At 57.4% G+C, this 20827-nt stretch overlaps 1 protein-coding gene across 1 annotated transcript; it reads right to left on the bottom strand.

Moving 5' to 3' along the window:
- Positions 1-1342: 1342 nt before the first annotated feature.
- LOC133348696 (E3 ubiquitin-protein ligase ZNRF3-like) lies at positions 1343-20502 on the bottom strand. The gene is made up of 3 exons (XM_061561637.1): positions 20366-20502; positions 19607-19732; positions 1343-1570 (listed from the first exon to the last, which is right to left on the bottom strand). The coding sequence occupies exons 1-3, from the start codon at positions 20429-20431 to the stop codon at positions 1454-1456; spliced, it is 309 nt and encodes a 102-aa protein (XP_061417621.1). The 5' UTR covers positions 20432-20502; the 3' UTR covers positions 1343-1453.
- Between the last annotated feature and the right edge of the window lie 325 nt (positions 20503-20827).

The raw sequence follows: 20827 nt of genomic DNA, 5'->3' as shown, positions 1-20827 counted from the left end.
CACACATGCGCACACACACGCATGCGCACACACACGCATGCGCACACACGCATGCGCACACGCACGCACGCACACACCACAACACACATGCGCACACACACACATGCGCACACACACACATGCGCACACACACACATGCGCACACACACGCATGCGCACACACACGCATGCGCACACACACGCATGCGCACACGCACGCACGCTTGCATGGGAGTCACGGTCAGGCTTGGCAGGAAGCACGGAGATGAAAGGATGTTTTTTGTCTCTGCTACGGGGCGCGACGGGGTTTAGGGCCGGGAGGCAATAGCTGATGCATTAACTTGGTTATTTACCGTGGTGAGGGATGACTTACCTTGGCCATTTGCTCTCTTTGTCATTCGTTTTTTTGTTTCCCTTCATTTCGAGTTTCTCTCCCACAGGGGCCAAGCCGCTCTCTCGAGTGGCTCCGTGCTCCGCTAGCACCGCCGCCGCCGTCTCGAAGACGCTCGGCCGGGAGGTGGGGGGGAGCCGACGACGGCAAAACGTGGCACCGACCGCGAGTGGGGAAAACAATTACGGTCGAGCCGCGCAATCCACCCCCCCCCCCCCAAAAAAAGAAAACCACCACCGGGAACTCTTGCGCTAATGTTTAAAAAAAATTAAGAAACAGACGCGCTGACCGCTTCCGTAGAAAACGAATCGGGGCGAGTGCCGTGCGCGGGTCGAGCGCCGTCGGCGGGAGCGAGCGCCAGAGTCACGCTCGCCACCGTCGCGGACGGCAGCCTCGACCGGAGTTTCAAGTAAAGAGAAGACGGAACGCGTTCATTTCCCCTCTTGTCACGAGAGCACGGCCGCCGTGACGGGAGACGTGAACGGACTCGATGAAGCAAAGAGGAGGCTAAACCCCCATCGGTGATTCTAAGAATAAGCGAGAGAAAGAGGCCAGGGCCAGCCCACGCAGCTGCTCTGCTTTACTCAAAATACCAAACACGGCAAATTCATTCCGGCGTTACCATCGCGTTGTCGAAAGCCAAAAGCATTTCGATTTAAAGCTTTCGTGACTGCAGGGATTCATCATCAGCCAAAAGCATTAGAAGGAGATGCGTCTCTCGGGCAAAGATGAAACCGAGCTGCGTCTTAACACGCACTTCTTGCCGCCCGGCATGCGCGAGGCAACCCAAAGCACCGGAGAATGCCCTGCGCGAGAGAGGGAAACTCCCAAATGTCCACAGGGACGAGATCGCTCACACTCCGCTTCTCAGATGGCACACGAGCACACAGATGCGCGCGTTTTCAATTCATAGGAATAAATAAGCATAGCTCTTTATCAATCCACTGCTGGATTAAGGCTGCCTCCCCCGCCCCCATGCTGTGCTGGTCACGGGGGTCATTTGACCATACTTCACCCGTCTGGTCGATGCAGGTTGGTGAGTGACAGGTGAGTGACAGGTGGAAAGAAGAGGGGGGGGGGGGCCTAGGTATATCCGCTCACAAATTCGTAGAGATTGTTCTTGCTGTTGGCGAAGTCATCTCTTTTCGAGCCTTTTCTCCGAGCGCTCTGGTCTTTGTTGCGTCGCTCGGCGAGGTTTGTCTGCGCGACAAGGAGGAGGAGGAACACGGATTACCCTGCGGCCACTCGCTCTGCGCCAACCCCCACCCACCCCCCCCTCCCCCCTTCCATGAGGAACCCACGGCGTTTCCCACGATGCTCGGCATGCGCGCGGTGGAGGGGAGTTCACGGAGGATCGGGACGAGTTTCGGAATTCTCGTGACGTTTGAAGATATTTCCCCGGACCTTCGGAACGCGAGCGTTGCGCGCCATGGAGCCGCCGATTCGTGCACTGCATTGTGAACCCAACGGCCTGGGTTTGATTTCCAGCCAGCAGCAAAATGAAATCTGAACCAGTCATCATCCTCTCTTCACTGACCCATTCTGAAGGTGGTGGTGGCAGTGGCCATCGAAATCAGTCAACCCATGGCACCTGGGTCTGTCCTGTGAACTCCTGCCAGCGGGCATTCTACACTTCACGTGGCCTTAAAATGCACATTAGCCTGGAACAAGCGCCGTGTTTGTGTCACCGCCACTTAATGGCGAATGGCGGTTGTTGTTGTTGTTGTTGGTAGTGACAGTGGTGTTGGTGCCTGTGTTGGTGGTGGCAGTGGTGCTGATGGTGGTGCTGACAGTTGTGGTGGCGGTGCTGGTCATGGTGGTGACAGTGGTGCCGATAGTGGTGGTAGTGGTGGAGGAGGCTGCAGAGCCGTAGCTCAAGCTTTCAGTAAAAGCTCCCGCTGGGCAGATTGGAGCGCGAGAAACACGGTGATGATAATAACCTGACTACGACTACTACGAGCAGCCCACACCCCGCAGCGTCAACCCCACAACACCCCGCACCCACAGCATGCACCAGACGGCACTCGCCACACGACACATGGCACACAGCACTCACCACACCACACGTACCACTCACCGCACATTCCCTCGGAAGCACGGCCCCACACTCTCAGCATGAAAACAGCCCCCTCTCGCTGCCACCCCTTGAACTCGGGTCGAACTCGGGTCGCCAGGTTCGTGGCGCAGTGAACCAACCGCTACACTACCGCTCACTAGGCACACACACACACTCTGACACCAACACACTCACACACAAACACAAAGATCCCCCATATAACAATAGACTGTTGGGGCAAGTGCTGTTAGCGAGCAGCACCTGTGAAGGCCGGCACGGCACACGAGGGGGTGGGGTGGCCAGCACCACGCCCAGTCGTCTTTGTCTCCCCAGTGGAGATGTTTACACACCGCACCGGGTACGCATTTAAGTCCGTCGACTTAGGAGAGGCTCAGTACCAGTTCAGATAATCGTCACTGTTGTTGGTGGCCACGAGCGGGAATCGAACTCGGGTCGCCGGGTGCGTAGTGCAGCGCTAACACCCCACACCTGAGTCGCGACCATCGGTGGGCCAAGTCAACTCATCGACCAAACATCGCTCCTCACGTCTTTTTTTAATCGTGGTCAAATACTTAGGCCTCTTTCAAAAGGCCACTGCACCCACATCCATCCGGCCGTCTCCAGAGAAGGAGGGAAACCCCCGAGCTTACCCCACGCGGCGGTGGTCGATTTCACAGAGCCCCGCCCTGTCACCTCCCGTCCAGCAGCACACACGGAGAGCACCTCGCCTGGTATACAGGAAGTCGTGGGTTCGATCCCGACCCTGCGGTATATTTGGAGTTTGTGCGTCTCTCCCCGTGGTCGCGTGGATTTTTCTCTGGGTCCCCTGGTTTTTCCCTCCACATTTGGAATCAACGTCATGCGTTGGAGAGTTTTTGGCTGCTATAAATTTCCACGTAAAAAGCCACTTCGTGTGAGCTATAATGTGTCTCAAAGTCGCTTCTGCAAGAGTTACATAGCTCAGCAGGCCTTACCTGGTAAAATAAAAATAGGTAGATAGGTTATTCCAAGCTAATTTTGGTGCTACCCGACAAGTCGAGCGATGGAACCGGTAAACCTGTCGAGGCATCGATGGACGTGGATCATCGGGAACGTTCCGGCGATGCCACCGATGCCGCCTCGGCAGCGACGCAACAGCTACAAACAACAACAGCTCGGCACGTTCGGCGTTGGGTAACGCCGCCCTGGAGAGGGGTACAATAAGAGGCGGCGTTTCAGGCAACGGCCCTTAATCACAGCGGACAGCGTGATGACGTCACTGAGGAATGCCTGAAAAAGATGAACGCGGCTCCCGGCCAGGAGTCGAACTTGGGTTGCGGGACGTTGCCACGCACGCAAGAGTGCTACCCTAGCGGGGAGCTGGTGAGACTCATCTGCATGTGAAAATGTCTACGACAAAGAACGGGAGGGGGGAGGAGGGGGTGGAATGGGGGGGGGGCACGGCACTTTGATGTGCTCATGAATGCGTCTATGAGCCGTTAGTACCCCAGTGCGCAATCTCAGCGCCACCCCTCCCACAGCAGCTATAAGCCCCCCTCCTCCCCCGACCCCCCCCCCACCTCCCTCCCACTGAGCAGCTCAACCTCACCGCAGCCCCCACCTCTCCCCTTTCATCCCCCCCAGCCCTCCCTCACCACCCCCCTCCCTCCCTGCGGCTGCCTCTCCCATCCATACCGGCCCATCAGTCCGATCGCACCTCTGTGCCTCTCTCCGTTTCTCTCACTCACAACCAGCTCACCCTTCTCCCCCCTCTTCCAGCGAGTTGCACCATGTTTTTCCACTGGCACACCCGAGCCGAGCCGTCTATACTATTTGGCTGCTGCTATAAATGACCACGTGATGATATGTGACTTCGTTGGGCTATCATTTTTGTCCAGGTCGCTTCTGCAAAAGAACTGTATAAACTAAAATAATATTTAAATACAATTCCAGGTAAGGCCCACTGAGCTATGTAGCTCTTTTTCAGAAGCGACCTGGCCACAAATGATAGCTCAACGAAGTGGCTCATCACGTGACAGTTTATAGCAACCAAACGCGTGATGTTGATTCTAAATGTGGAGGGAAAAACCGAAGGACCCAGAGAAAAAATCCACACAACCATGGAGAGACATGCGAAAACTCAAAATATACAGCAGGCATCAGGGTCGGGATCGAACCCACGACCTCCTGTATACCGGGCAAAGTAGTTAGCATCTCACCACCGTGGTTCAGTGGGCCTTACCTGGTAAAATAAAAAAATAGTTTCGTTTAGAGCTGGCGTGGGGCCTTCACGGTAAAGGCGATTTCCCACTGGCTGTTTGCTGTGCTGGATCGGAACCCAAATGTGACTTGCCGTACCAGCGTGGCCCCCACATTGAGGGGGACCCTGCAACATCATGGCTACTGACCCTCACCATCAACTCCCCGACCCCACCACCCAGACCTCCACGTGGTGAGGGCCCTTTTCCCAGCGGCTCGCAAAACCACGCCACGTTAAAGATTAAGTGCAATCGCTCATCATAGCATTCCCAGCTCACTCGATGTTACTCTGCCCTCTGTTTTATGGCCGCATCGTGTTTGCTTTTCGTGAGTGCTTCGATACGATTTGTGTTCAGCCTGATCCGCTCTGATTGCACGCATTCTGATGGTTGCATTGCATATTTCTCTGCTTGCCTGTCCCAGCTCTGTATGCTAGTTCTGTACCACACTGCTCTGCGGTCACCTGTGCCCCTTTTCCGCTGGCACATCAGAGCCATGCTACGAGCCGTTTTCCCACCGGCTGTTTGCCCCACCGAGCCAGACCCAAACCGCGCTACGCTCACCTTACCCAACATCCGAATCTTGAGTCAGGGCCAAGCAGGGCCAGGGGAGGGACTAATCACGTATTCATTGGAGGCGAGATGTTAACTACCTCGCCTGTTATAGAAGAGGTCGTGGATTCGATCCCGACCCTGAGTGTGCATGTTCTCCCCATGGTCACGTGGATTTTTCTCCAGTCCTCCGGTTTTCTCCTCCACATTTAGAATCACCATCGTGCGTTTCGAGTGTTTGGCTGCTATAAAGTTCCCCACAATAAACCGCTTCGTTGAGCTATCACTTGCGATAGCCAGGTCGCGTCTGGAAAAAAACTACATAGCAGCTCAGTGGGCCTTACCTGGTAAAATAAAATAGTGTTCATAGTTTAGTTTCACTGCGTGTGACGTTAGTCGGCAACGCGGCTCAAACGCGGCCGTGTCCTCCAACTCGTGAGCGGACTCGTTCACCGCGGAAAAAAAAACAGCCCGACGGCTCCTGAGCGCACGCCGGCGAGTGCAAAATCTCTCGTTGCCGTGGAGACGGGAGGATGGCGCAGCGGTTGGCGCGTGAAGCCGGCGACCCGACCTCCGTTTCCCGGACAACGGCCAACATCGGTCGCGGGCGATTGCCGAAACGGTACCTGCGCACCGAACCCTCATTTCTCGTACGTATGTTGAACTTCTTTCGCAACGTACGTAGTCAACCGTGCTACATCGGAGGCTCAAACCCGCACACGGACCAGAGTGGTGAAGTACGTCAGAGACGCTCGGCTAACAAACGGCCTCCCTCCCTCTGCAAGGCCCGAGCCTCCTCCCGGCACGAACGGAAGTGCTCTCTACCCCGAACGCTGCGCCAGAAGCCACCGCCTCTGCGGGACGCGACCGCTGTAATACGTTCCTGGAAAAGTTTCAAAGGGGTTTTACTGCAGCACTCAAGCCGCGCCTCGCGACAGCTAAATGGCCCGGGCGAGTGCTATTAGCGAGCATCTGCTCAGGTTGGTACGTCGCAACAGGTGGGGGTGTCGCCGAACCCACGCGCCAGCCGGATTCACCTACGCCAGCGCCGATGTTTACACGCGGCATCAGCGGCATCAGCGGCATCAGCGTGTAAACATGTATATGGCCGAGCCGTCTAAGGGGGTGCCCATTGCCAATTTAGATCATCACTCGCCACTGGCGTTAGCCGTGGCCGGGAACTGAACTGGGATCGTAGGGTTCGTAGAACGGTGCGCCAACCTCCACCCACGCAGAGACGGACACGCACACAAACAAAAAAGACAAAGTTCCCCCATATAGCCTTTAACAGACTGTTGAGGAAAGTGCTGTTAATGAGCACATATGAAGGCCGAGACCACCCTTGCTTCGCCAATGCTAGTGTTTACACACTGCACCAGGTACTCATTTAAGACTAAGTCGAGCTTGGGGGAGGCCTATGACGAGTTTAAATCATCTTCAGCGATGTTGGCCATGAGCGGGGAATGGAACTCGGGAGGCAGGGTTCGTAGTGTGGTGCGCTTTCCTCACACACACAGACAGACACACACACACACACAGACACGCGCAGACACACAGACAGACACAGTCACCCACACCCTCTCCTCCGCTCGCCTATGCCCTGGTGCACGAATGAGAGCGGTAACGAGGAGGTAATTAGTAGGCAAGTGGATGTCAGCGACGGTGCGAGGAGTGCAACAGAGGTGGGGGCCGGGAGGGTTGGGGCGGCGTGGGGGGTTGCCGGGGTTAGGGTTGGGGTGACGCGGTCTCCTTAAACGCGGCTACAATTATCACGAGCCTCCCTCCCTCCCCCACCTCCTCCTCCTCGGCGAACGCCTCTTGGCAGTAGCTGCACGGCGGTGGTGGTGGCCGCGCGGCGTCTCGGCTCGGATTTCACATTCCTGGGGTCCGCCGTGAACGCGTCCGGATCAGCGGTGGCACCTTCTCTTCTCTCTCTCTCCCACCATCTCCCCGTGCATCTCTCTCGCTCTCTCTCACTCTCTCTTTCTGTCTGGACATTTCCTCTCTCTCTCTCGCTCCCACAGTCTCTGTTTGTGTGTGTTTGTCTCTCTCTCTCGCTCGCTCTCTGGACATTTCCGTTCTCTCCGCTCCCTCCCCGTCTCTAATTGTCCGCGTTGTTTGTGGACGACCGCCCAATCCGTCACGACGTCGCCGCCCGTCACGCGCTCCACTCGCGGGCAGAGGAACGCGCGGGTCAGCTCAGCCCACTCCACAACGGGCACTTTACGGAGAGACTGCTCCCTGCCATGGGAATGTAGAATTGTGACCGCCGCACACCTCTTTTTTTTCCGCGTGCTTCTCTTCTTCCGTGTAAGTCCCTCTGCGCCCCGCGCCTCCCGCTCCGTCGCGTGTTCCTCGCGTGCGCGCGCGGTGCTACACGCGTGGAACCCGACACGCATGACAACGACTATGATGGGGCAAGCGCTAATAGCAAACACCTATGAAGGCCGGAACGGTACGCGACAGGGTGGGTGGCCAGCATAACGCCCGACCGCCTTTGTCTTCCTAGTGACGATGTTTACACACCGCACCAGGTACTCATTTGAGGCCGAGTCGACCTAACGGAGGAGGCCCATGACCGGTTCAGATAATTGTCACTGGTGTTGGCCATGAGCGAGAATCGAACCCAGGTCACCGGGTTCGTAACGCAGTGTACTAACCGCTACACTACCGCCACCACCGCCGCCACCGCCGCCACCACCACCACCACCGCCACCACCGCCACCACCGCCACCACCACCAGTGCCGTCTGGCTGCAAACCCAACCCCAGCGCCTCACAGGGGCCGCGCCCTCACAATTAGACTCAAGCGTCAAGAGATTGGGGAGCGGGGCGTCAAGGTCAGTCGCTGCGCTCACAATCCTCGCGTCGTCGTCGCTGGTTCGATTCTGTGGCGTGGCACGTTACACGGTGGGCACGCTTCTTCAATCAGCGGCAAGGTGGCGCAGTGATAGCACTTCGGCCACACAGCAAGAGAGGGCTGGGTTTGATTCTCAAGTCGGGCGTCTCTCTCTGGAGTTTGTACGATCTCCCGCCTATCCTGCGTGAGTTTCCTCCGGGTTCTCCGCATTGCAAAAACAAAACTCACACAATGTAACTGGTATTGGCCTCCGAATGCTGAATAATAACACTGCAAATGCACTCAATTGGACTCACAAACAGCAGCAACCATCGCCCCACCCCCTGCAAAAACTTGGCAGGACCCTCCTGAAAAGAGTCTTGAGACTCAGTGAGGCTTTTTACCCAAGAAAACAAGCGAAATGAAATATAAAGTGGTCTTCTTGGGCCAATTAAGGCCATGAATCGCCATGGGTGCGAGCACTCTGGCCGCTGTGAGCCACTGTGCACCCCACACTTAAACTAAAACTGTAAACTTTACCAGGTAAGGTCCACCGACTTATATAGCTCTTTTTCAGAAGCGAATTGGCCACAATTGATAACTCAACGAAGTGGCTTACTGTCGTGTAGACACATTTATAGCAGCCAAATACTCTAAACGCGTGATGTTGATTCTAAATGTGGAGTGAAAAACCGGAAGATCCGGAGAAAAATCCACGCAACCACAGGGGGAGAGACATCAAAACTCCAAATATACAGCAGGCGTCAGTGTCGGGATCGAACCGACGACATCCTGTATACCAGGCGAGGTAGTTAACATCTCTCCACCGTGGCGGCGACGTCGCGAAGCGCTGTGCCATGGTTCGGGGTGGTGGGCATGCGGTGCCATCGCTTGACGAGGCCAACTGTCGGTGAAGGCGCAGCCCTGCAGTTGCTCGCTCGCGCCACCGCTGCTGGAAGGGGCCTCGATTGGAGGGAGCCCAACAGAGGGCCACCCTCTGGAGGAAGCTCTGTTTTGGGCCAACTCTTCCAAGCCAGCCGGACATCTTGGGAGAGGCGGGCACACCACCACACTCTACCCCAGCACATTTTACCCCAACACACTCTACCCCAGCACATTTTACCCCAGCACGCTCTACTCCAGCACACTTTACCCCAGCACGCTCTACCCCAGCACACTTTACCCCAGCACGCTTTACCCCAGCACACTCTACCCCAGCACACTTTACCCCAGCACACTCTACCCCAGCACATTTTACCCCAACACACTCTACCCCAGCACACTCTACCCAGCACACTTTACCCCAGCACACTTTACCCCAGCACACTTTACCCCAGCACACTTTACCCCAGCACACTTTACCCCAGCACACTCTACCCCAGCACACTCTACCCCAGCACACTCTACCCCAGCACACTCTACCCCAGCACACTCTACCCCAGCACACTCTACCCCAGCACACTCTACCCCAGCACACTCTACCCCAGCACACTCTACCCCAGCACACTCTACCCCAGCACACTCTACCCCAGCACACTCTACCCCAGCACACTTTACCCCAGCACACTCTACCCCAGCACACTCTACCCCAGCACACTCTACCCCAGCACACTCTACCCCAGCACACTCTACCCCCAGCACACTCTACCCCAGCACACTCTACCCCAGCACACTCTACCCCAGCACACTCTACCCCAGCACACTCTACCCCAGCACACTCTACCCCAGCACACTCTACCCCAGCACACTCTACCCCAGCACACTTTACCCCAGCACACTCTACCCCAGCACACTCTACCCCAGCACACTCTACCCCAGCACACTCTACCCCAGCACACTCTACCCCAGCACACTCTACCCCAGCACACTCTACCCCAGCACACTCTACCCCAGCACACTCTACCCCAGCACACTCTACCCCAGCACACTCTACCCCAGCACACTCTACCCCAGCACACTCTACCCCAGCACACTCTACCCCAGCACACTCTACCCCAGCACACTCTACCCCAGCACACTCTACCCCAGCACACTCTACCCCAGCACACTCTACCCCAGCACACTCTACCCCAGCACACTCTACCCCAGCACACTTTACCCCAGCACACTCTACCCCAGCACACTTTACCCCAGCACACTTTACCCCAGCACACTTTACCCTACCCAGCACACTTTACCCCAGCACACTTTACCCCAGCACACTTTACCCCAGCACACTTTACCCCAGCACACTCTACCCCAGCACACTCTACCCCAGCACACTCTACCCCAGCACACTCTACCCCAGCACACTCTACCCCAGCACACTCTACCCCAGCACACTCTACCCCAGCACACTCTACCCCAGCACACTCTACCCCAGCACACTCTACCCCAGCACACTTACCCCAGCACACTTTACCGCAGCACACTCTACCCCAGCACACTCTACCCCAGCACACTCTACCCCAGCACACTCTACCCCAGCACACTCTACCCCAGCACACTTTACCCCAGCACACTTTACCCCAGCACACTTTACCCCAGCACACTCTACCCCAGCACACTCTACCCCAGCACACTCTACCCCAGCACACTCTACCCCAGCACACTCTACCCCAGCACGCTCTACCCCAGCACGCTCTACCCCAGCACACTTTACCCCAGCACACTTTACCCCAGCACACTTTACCCCAGCACACTCTACCCCAGCACCCTCTACCCCAGCACACTCTACCCCAGCACACTCTACCCCAGCACGCTCTACCCCAGCACACTCTACCCCAGCACACTCTACCCCAGCACACTCTACCCCAGCACACTCTACCCCAGCACACTTTACCCCAGCACACTCTACCCCAGCACGCTCTACCCCAGCACACTCTACCCCAGCACACTCTACCCCAGCACGCTCTACCCCAGCACGCTTTACCCCAGCACGCTCTACCCCAGCACACTCTACCCCAGCACACTCTACCCCAGCACACTATACCCCAGCACGCTCTACCCCAGCACGCTCTACCCCAGCACACTCTACCCCAGCACACTCTACCCCAGCACACTCTACCCCAGCACACTTTACCCCAGCACGCTCTACCCCAGCACGCTCTACCCCAGCACACTCTACCCCAGCACGCTCTACCCCAGCACGCTCTACCCCAGCACGCTCTACCCCAGCACACTCTACCCCAGCACACTTTACCCCAGCACACTTTACCCCAGCACGCTCTACCCCAGCACGCTCTACCCCAGCACGCTCTACCCCAGCACGCTTTACCCCAGCACGCTCTACCCCAGCACGCTCTACCCCAGCACACTCTACCCCAGCACACTCTACCCCAGCACACTTTACCCCAGCACACTTTACCCCAGCACGCTCTACCCCAGCACGCTCTACCCCAGCACGCTCTACCCCAGCACGCTTTACCCCAGCACGCTCTACCCCAGCACGCTCTACCCCAGCACACTCTACCCCAGCACACTTTACCCCAGCACACTTTACCCCAGCACGCTCTACCCCAGCACACTCTACCCCAGCACACTCTACCCCAGCACGCTCTACCCCAGCACGCTCCACCCCAGCACGCTCTACCCCAGCACACTCTACCCCAGCACACTTTACCCCAGCACACTTTACCCCAGCACGCTCTACCCCAGCACACTCTACCCCAGCACACTCTACCCCAGCACACTCTACCCCAGCACGCTCTACCCCAGCACACTCTACCCCAGCACACTCTACCCCAGCACACTCTACCCCAGCACGCTCTACCCCAGCACGCTCTACCCCAGCACGCTCTACCCCAGCACACTCTACCCCAGCACACTCTACCCCAGCACACTTTACCCCAGCACACTTTACCCCAGCACACTTTACCCCAGCACACTTTACCCCAGCACACTTTACCCCAGCACACTTTACCCCAGCACACTTTACCCCAGCACACTTTACCCCAGCACACTTTACCCCAGCACACTCTACCCCAGCACGCTCTACCCCAGCACACTCTACCCCAGCACACTTTACCCCAGCACACTTTACCCCAGCACACTCTCCCCCAGCACACTTTACCCCAGCACACTCTACCCCAGCACGCTCTACCCCAGCACACTCTACCCCAGCACGCTCTACCCCAGCACACTCTACCCCAGCACACTCTACCCCAGCACACTCTACCCCAGCACACTCTACCCCAGCACACTCTACCCCAGCACACTCTACCCCAGCACACTCTACCCAGCACACTTTACCCCAGCACGCTCTACCCCAGCACACTCTACCCCAGCACACTCTACCCCAGCACACTCTACCCCAGCACACTCTACCCCAGCACACTCTACCCCAGCACACTCTACCCCAGCACACTTTACCCCAGCACACTTTACCCCAGCACGCTCTACCCCAGCACACTCTACCCCAGCACACTCTCCCCCAGCACACTTTACCCCAGCACACTCTACCCCAGCACACTCTCCCCCAGCACACTTTACCCCAGCACGCTTCACCCCAACACACTTTACCCCAGCACGCTTTACCCCAACACACTCTACCCCAGCACACTCTACCCCAGCACACTCTACCCCAACACACTCTACCCCAGCACACTCTACCCCAGCACACTCTACCCCAACACACTCTACCCCAGCACACTCTACCCCAGCACACTCTACCCCAGCACACTCTCCCCCAGCACACTTTACCCCAGCACACTCTCCCCCAGCACACTCTACCCCAACACACTCTACCCCAGCACACTCTACCCCAACACACTCTACCCCAACACACTCTACCCCAGCACACTCTACCCCAGCACACTCTCCCCCAGCACACTTTACCCCAGCACACTTTACCCCAGCACACTTTCCCCCAGCACACTCTACCCCAGCACACTCTACCCCAGCACACTCTACCCCAGCACACTCTACCCCAGCACACTCTACCCCAGCACACTCTACCCCAGCACACTCTACCCCAGCACACTCTCCCCCAGCACACTTTACCCCAGCACACTCTCCCCCAGCACACTTTACCCCAGCACACTTTACCCCAGCACACTCTACCCCAGCACACTCTCCCCCAGCACACTCTACCCCAGCACACTCTACCCCAGCACACTTTTCCCCAGCACACTTTACCCCAGCACACTCTACCCCAGCACACTCTACCCCAGCACACTTTACCCCAGCACACTCTCCCCCAGCACACTCTACCCCAGCACACTCTACCCCAGCACACTCTACCCCAGCACACTCTACCCCAGCACACTCTACCCCAGCACACTCTCCCCCAGCACACTTTACCCCAGCACACTCTACCCCAGCACACTTTACCCCAGCACACTCTACCCCAGCACACTCTCCCCCAGCACACTCTACCCCAGCACACTCTACCCCAGCACACTCTCCCCCAGCACACTTTACCCCAGCACACTTTACCCCAGCACACTCTCCCCCAGCACACTCTACCCCAGCACACTTTACCCCAGCACACTTTACCCCAGCACACTCTACCCCAGCACACTCTCCCCCAGCACACTCTACCCCAGCACACTCTACCCCAGCACGCTTTACCCCAGCACACTTTACCCCAGCACACTCTACCCCAGCACACTTTACCCCAGCACACTCTACCCCAGCACACTCTACCCCAGCACACTTTACCCCAGCACACTCTACCCCAGCACACTCTACCCCAGCACACTCTACCCCAGCACACTCTACCCCAGCACACTTTACCCCAGCACACTCTACCCCAGCACACTCTACCCCAGCACACTTTACCCCAGCACACTTTACCCCAGCACACTCTACCCCAGCACACTCTACCCCAGCACACTTTACCCCAGCACACTCTCCCCCAGCACGCTTTACCCCAGCACACTTTACCCCAGCACACTTTACCCCAGCACACTTTACCCCAGCACACTTTACCCCAACACACTTTACCCCAGCACACTCTACCCCAGCACACTCTCCCCCAGCACACTTTACCCCAGCACACTCTACCCCAGCACACTCTACCCCAGCACGCTTTTCCCCAGCACGCTTTACCCCAGCACGCTCTACCCCAGCACACTCTACCCCAGCACACTCTACCCCAGCACACTCTACCCCAGCACACTCTACCCCAGCACACTCTACCCCAGCACACTCTACCCCAGCACACTCTACCCCAGCACACTTTACCCCAGCACGCTCTACCCCAGCACACTCTACCCCAGCACACTCTACCCCAGCACACTCTACCCCAGCACACTACACTCTACCCCAGCACACTCTACCCCAGCACACTCTACCCCAGCACACTCTACCCCAGCACACTTTACCCCAGCACGCTCTACCCCAGCACACTCTACCGCAGCACACTCTCCCCCAGCACACTTTACCCCAGCACACTCTACCCCAGCACACTCTCCCCCAGCACACTTTACCCCAGCACGCTTTACCCCAACACACTTTACCCCAGCACGCTTTACCCCAACACACTCTACCCCAGCACACTCTACCCCAGCACACTCTACCCCAACACACTCTACCCCAGCACACTCTACCCCAGCACACTCTACCCCAGCACACTCTACCCCAGCACACTCTCCCCCAGCACACTTTACCCCAGCACACTCTCCCCCAGCACACTCTACCCCAACACACTCTACCCCAGCACACTCTACCCCAACACACTCTACCCCAGCACACTCTCCCCCAGCACACTTTACCCCAGCACACTCTCCCCCAGCACACTCTACCCCAACACACTCTACCCCAGCACACTCTACCCCAACACACTCTACCCCAGCACACTCTCCCCCAGCACACTTTACCCCAGCACACTTTACCCCAGCACACTTTACCCCAGCACACTCTACCCCAGCACACTCTACCCCAGCACACTCTACCCCAGCACACTCTACCCCAGCACACTCTCCCCCAGCACACTTTACCCCAGCACACTCTCCCCAGCACACTTTACCCCAGCACACTTTACCCCAGCACACTCTACCCCAGCACACTCTCCCCCAGCACACTCTACCCCAGCACACTTTTCCCCAGCACACTTTACCCCAGCACACTCTACCCCAGCACACTCTACCCCAGCACACTCTACCCCAGCACACTTTACCCCAGCACACTTTACCCCAGCACACTCTCCCCCAGCACACTCTCCCCCAGCACACTCTCCCCCAGCACACTCTACCCCAGCACACTCTACCCCAGCACACTCTACCCCAGCACACTCTACCCCAGCACACTCTACCCCAGCACACTCTACCCCAGCACACTCTCCCCCAGCACACTTTACCCCAGCACACTCTACCCCAGCACACTTTACCCCAGCACACTCTACCCCAGCACACTCTCCCCCAGCACACTCTACCCCAGCACACTCTACCCCAGCACACTCTCCCCCAGCACACTTTACCCCAGCACACTTTACCCCAGCACACTTTACCCCAGCACACTTTACCCCAGCACACTTTACCCCAGCACACTCTACCCCAGCACGCTCTACCCCAGCACGCTTTACCCCAGCACACTTTACCCCAGCACACTCTACCCCAGCACACTTTACCCCAGCACACTCTACCCCACCACACTCTACCCCAGCACACTTTACCCCAGCACACTCTACCCCAGCACACTCTACCCCAGCACACTTTACCCCAGCACACTCTACCCCAGCACACTCTACCCCAGCACACTTTACCCCAGCACACTTTACCCCAGTACACTCTACCCCAGCACACTCTACCCCAGCACACTCTCCCCCAGCACGCTTTACCCCAGCACACTTTACCCCAGCACACTTTACCCCAGCACACTTTACCCCAGCACACTTTACCCCAACACACTTTACCCCAGCACACTCTACCCCGGCACACTCTCCCCCAGCACACTTTACCCCAGCACACTCTACCCCAGCACACTCTACCCCAGCACGCTTTTCCCCAGCACACTTTACCTCAGCACGCTCGACCCCGCCGCGCGCAACTTTTTGCCGATTGATTAACTGTAGGGGCTAACCCCATTTTAACGTGGCCGAACAGACAGAGGTGAATGGTGAGAAACCTGCCCCCCGCTCCCCACCACCATTTCAACTGCCGAGCCGGGAGATGGGAACCTAACCGGCGGCCCCACCGCGCGCTGCTCGCCATCACACCGCCGTGGCAGCGTCTCCCCATGATGATAGGCCTCGCAAAATTGCCCCCCCCTGCCACTGCTTTGCCGGAATTCGAGCTCACGATCCCACGATTAGTGAGCCCCGCCGTCCCCACCGCCGGCGTGCGAGAGCTCGCGGAAAGCGCACGCGCATTTTTGTGGATAATTATGTGCGCTGTGCGTGACTGTTTTCGTGTGTGCGCGCGGGGCGCGCGTACGTGTGTGTCCATGCGCGCGTGCACGCGCGTGTGTGCGCGCGCGTGTGTGTGCGTGCGCGCCAAGCAGAACGAGATGAAAGACGTTTCAGGTCGCAGTTACAATAACTGCGCGAGAACGCATTGGAGAGAGGGGAAACTGCCCGGAACCAGTTTGCGCTTCATGGCCCGAGGCCCCTCTCAGTTTTTTTGTTTTCTTTCCCTGCGTCTCTCTCACACTCCCCTCTCTCTCACACACGAGCACACACACACGAGCACACATGAGCACACACACACGAGCACACACGAGCACACACACACGCGAGCACACACACAAAGATCCACTGGGTGGCCTTCTACATGCTGTTGGTGCAGATGATGTTAGCGAGCACTTATCAAGGCCGGGGACAGTATACACGAGGCGATGGTTGTGGCCAGCTCCATGCCCGGCCGTCTTTGTCTCCCCTGCGATGATGTTTTTCCATGGGCAGAGTTGACCTAGGTGGGGGATGCTCGGCATTTGTTCGAATGTCATTTGCCACTGATGTGCCACGCTGCTCCCCAATTACACACAAACAAACAAAGATCCCCCGTGTAGCCTTAACAGACTGTTGGGGCAAGTGCTGTTAGCGAGCATCTCGAACACACACACACTCGCTCGTCATCTCTCACCCTCTCACACTCGCCCCCTCCCCACACACCATCATTGTCTCCCTCACACCCCTCTCTCTCTCCCTGCCTCTCTCCCGCAACTCTCCCCGATCCACCCTCGCACACAGCTCTAGGCCAGCGCACTCTCCCCCAACCTCTCTCAACACTCTCTCACTCACAAACTCACGGCACTGCCCTCCACTCTCTCGCTCTCTACACTCTCCACTCACTCTCTCCACTCTCTCGCTCTCTACACTCTCGCTCTCTACACTCTCCACTCACTCTCTCTCTCCACGCTCTCCCCCACCTCTCTCCACTCTCCCTCCCTCACTCTCTCGCACAAAGACAAAAATCCACCATATAGCCCTCACAGACTGTAGGGGCAAGTGCTGTTAGCGAGCACCTATGAAGGCCGGAACGGTACACGAGGGGGTGGGTAGCCAGCACCACGCCCGACCGCCTTTGTCTCCCCAGTGGCGATGTTTACACAGCGCACCAGGTACTAGTTTGAGGCTGAGTCGACCTAGGGGAGGCCCAGGACCGGTTCAGATAATCGTCACTGATGGTGGCCGTGAGCGGGAATCGAAGGCCGGTCGCCGAATTCGTAGCGCAGCGCGCTAACCGCTACACCACCGCTCTCTCGCACACACAGTCACACACACAGAGGTACACACAGTCACACACACAGTCACACACACACAGTCACACACACAGAGGTACACACAGTCACACACACAGAGGTACACACAGTCACACACACAGTCACACACACAGAGGTACACACAGTCACACACACAGAGGTACACACAGTCACACACACAGAGGTCACACACACACAGTCACACACACAGAGGTACACACAGTCACACACACAGTCACACACACAGAGGTCACACACACAGTCACACACACAGTCACACACACAGTCACACACACAGAGGTCACACAGTCACACACACAGAGGTCACACAGAGGTACACACAGTCACACACGGGCCACGCACGCTATGAGCGCGCGGGCTCCCCAATGCTGCTGGCGGAATGACGACACCGCCGACATCCGCCCGCTCTCACGGGGCCACTCGGGGCTCGCGACGCGCACGCGCGGCCGTCACGCACGCGCCTGCGGCCTGCCTACCGACCACCGTCCCACCATTAAAACGACTCTCGCCTCTCCTCGAACAGGGGCGTGGAGAACGCTCGCGCCTTCTCCCCCACCTCTCCTTGCAGTCGATTTAATGTAGGAAAACTCTGCAGTGGTTTCAACAATCAGTGTCTCATCAGCAGAGCCATGCTGAACCGCCAGATCTTTGAAGGCAAGGACCTCGCCCCCCCGTTACTCTCTCGCTCGTCAGACGTGGGTCCTAGCTCAACGCAACAACAAAAATCAGCTCTACAAAACACAACACAGAAATCATCACGATCTCGACGTCCGAGCGGTGATCACTGACAAGCAGCGCCCGACCCGTCAACGTCTCGCAAGCCTCGTTGAGCCCAGGCAGCACTCCGATAGACCACCACCACCCCACCACCGCCGCCGCTGCGTTGTGTGCAGCGGAGGGCAGCGTAGCAAACATCCGTTGTTGGGCTGTACTATGTACTATGCTCCCTGCTTCACAGCTCCCCACCACGTGGATTGAGAAAAGGGCCATAGGATGAACAAAACGTCACCGACGTATTAGACTTGGAAACCCAGTACGCGCATAATCGTCACGCTCCAAATTTCCCAGATTAAAAATAAATCACACCGCAAATGACTCCGTTGGGATTACACACGGCAGGAGCAGCAGCAGCAATTATCACCGCCGCCTGGCAGGCAAATTGTCCCCAGGTCACTCTTGCAAATGAGACCTCACCCCTAGTCTCTCGAATTGATCACCCGATTAAACAAAAATAAACTTGATAAACTTGAACTCAAAATTTCTCACAGCCTTTCGGATTCATGCACGTTCGGCTACACGAGGCGCGGAAGACGTTCAACGTACGTACATTTTACGTGTTTCATCACTGGTCGGAAGCACCGGCCTGGCGGTGGGCCTACGTGGCGGCAGTGTTGTTTGACATCCACTCGACAGGCACTTTAGCGAGTACCTCGAACACAAGCAGCAAGCCTCCTCCCCAAAACTCAAGCGCCCGGGACTGAAAAAGCCCAGCCACGGCATCAATCATTAACGCTCCCTTGTGGGGCTTGTTTGACTGCTCAGTGTCTACCAACAGTGAACCGGCTCCTAAGTCACTTCAATGGCTGGTGTGTTTGTCAACTTTCTTACAAAATTCCAGTTATCTCTCGAAGCCACTCAGTGCAAAGGGCAACCGCGGACTTTGTCGCTCATTTGTTTCTGCCCCTCTCTGTGTCGGTTCAGAAGAACAAGGGGGGCCATCGCCTTAAACGTCAGGCTACTCAACATCACGATACACTTCACGATGATAAGCCACTTCATTGGTTGGGCTATCATTTGTGATAGCCAGTTCACTTCCGAAAAAGAGCTGCGTGCAGCTCAGTGGGCCTTACCTGGTCAAATAAAAAAGTGTTCATCGTTGATAGTTTGCGTCGGGCAGCCGCGTTCGCTCACCTTGCCGAGGACGTCCAGGCAGGGGTGGATGTTGAGCTCAGGGCTGTCCAGCTTGACCACGCCGACCCAGCCATAGTCCAGCAGCTCCTCGTCCTCGGTGCTCACGCACAGCGACAGCGGGTGAACCTGCACGGCGCGGGGGGCAGCACAGCACCTCCGATTAGCACGGTTGGCTACGTACGGTGCGAAAGAAGTTCAACATGCATACAGCGTCACATTCCGCCGTGCAGGGATGCGCCGCGCGATACCCAACGTTTCACGCCCCGTGCCGAACCTATCGCCGCGCATCAAGAACCGGCATCAGCCTGGCAATGCCGCCGGCATCAGCCTGGCAATGCCGCCGGCATCAGCCTGGCAATGCCGCCGGCATCAGCCTGGCAATGCCGCCGGCATCAGCCTGGCAATGCCGCCGGCATCAGCCTGGCAATGCCGCCGGCATCAGCCTGGCAATGCCGCCGGCATCAGCCTGGCAATGCCGCCGGCATCAGCCTGGCAATGCCGCCGGCATCAGCCTGGCAATGCCGCCGGCATCAGCCTGGCAATGCCGCCGGCATCAGCCTGGCAATGCCGCCGGCATCAGCCTGGCAATGCCGCCAGCATCAGCCTGGCAATGCCGAGTAATCAAGGGGAAAAGGGTGCTTGCTCGAATCAGATCCTGAAGAAGCTCCATGCACGTGGAGCAAAAACCCGTTGGAGACGTTCATGAAATTCACTCGCGCGGTCAATGATTCACTTACAACTGCACACTCATTCATTCACCTGCCAGCGCTCATTCTCATCAGTACTGCCGTGCTGCTCTCTCGTCTGTTTCACTCCGTTGTTCATTCACCCACGAACACCCCGCCGTTCTGGTTATCCAGGCACTTCTTCGCTGAGCAATTGCCGCTTTCATTCACTCCGAATCACTCTCCCTTCTCTCATGCGCTCTTCCAGTCTCCACTGAAAGGGGCGAGGGGTGGTGAAATGTGGCTCAGACAAATAAAAATAAAAAATTAATACATGAAAATAACAATCCTGCAGTAATATAGCGGCACGTAAACACGCCCGCGGTGTACTTCGGTGGTCATTTCTGCCTCCTGTTATTATTTTGAAGAGGCCTCGTCGTCACTCACGATCGTGAACACGTGGAGCAGCGCTGGTTTGCTGTCCATGCCACAGAGTCGTGTGCGACTTCCCCCCCGCCCGTCACGATCGCGAGCCCTGCTCTTCCGACCACAGCGG

Source organism: Lethenteron reissneri, chromosome 28 (genome assembly GCF_015708825.2).
Source record: "Lethenteron reissneri isolate LAM-NWPU_2019-01 chromosome 28, ASM1570882v1, whole genome shotgun sequence".
Classification (NCBI taxonomy): domain Eukaryota; kingdom Metazoa; phylum Chordata; class Hyperoartia; order Petromyzontiformes; family Petromyzontidae; genus Lethenteron; species Lethenteron reissneri.
This window is presented reverse-complemented; position numbering and strand designations above follow the sequence as displayed.

Excerpts from the sequence above, each read along its gene's own strand:
- LOC133348696 (XM_061561637.1), bottom strand. The coding sequence starts at position 20,431 with ATGAACAACGGAGTGAAACAGACGAGAGAGCAGCACGGCAGTACTGAT. Across the intron at positions 19,733-20,365 it reads ATGAGAATGAGCGCTGGCAG|GTTCACCCGCTGTCGCTGTG; the intron begins GTGAATGAATGA and ends CGCGCCGTGCAG. Across the intron at positions 1,571-19,606 it reads GCCTGGACGTCCTCGGCAAG|ACAAACCTCGCCGAGCGACG; the intron begins GTGAGCGAACGC and ends CTTGTCGCGCAG.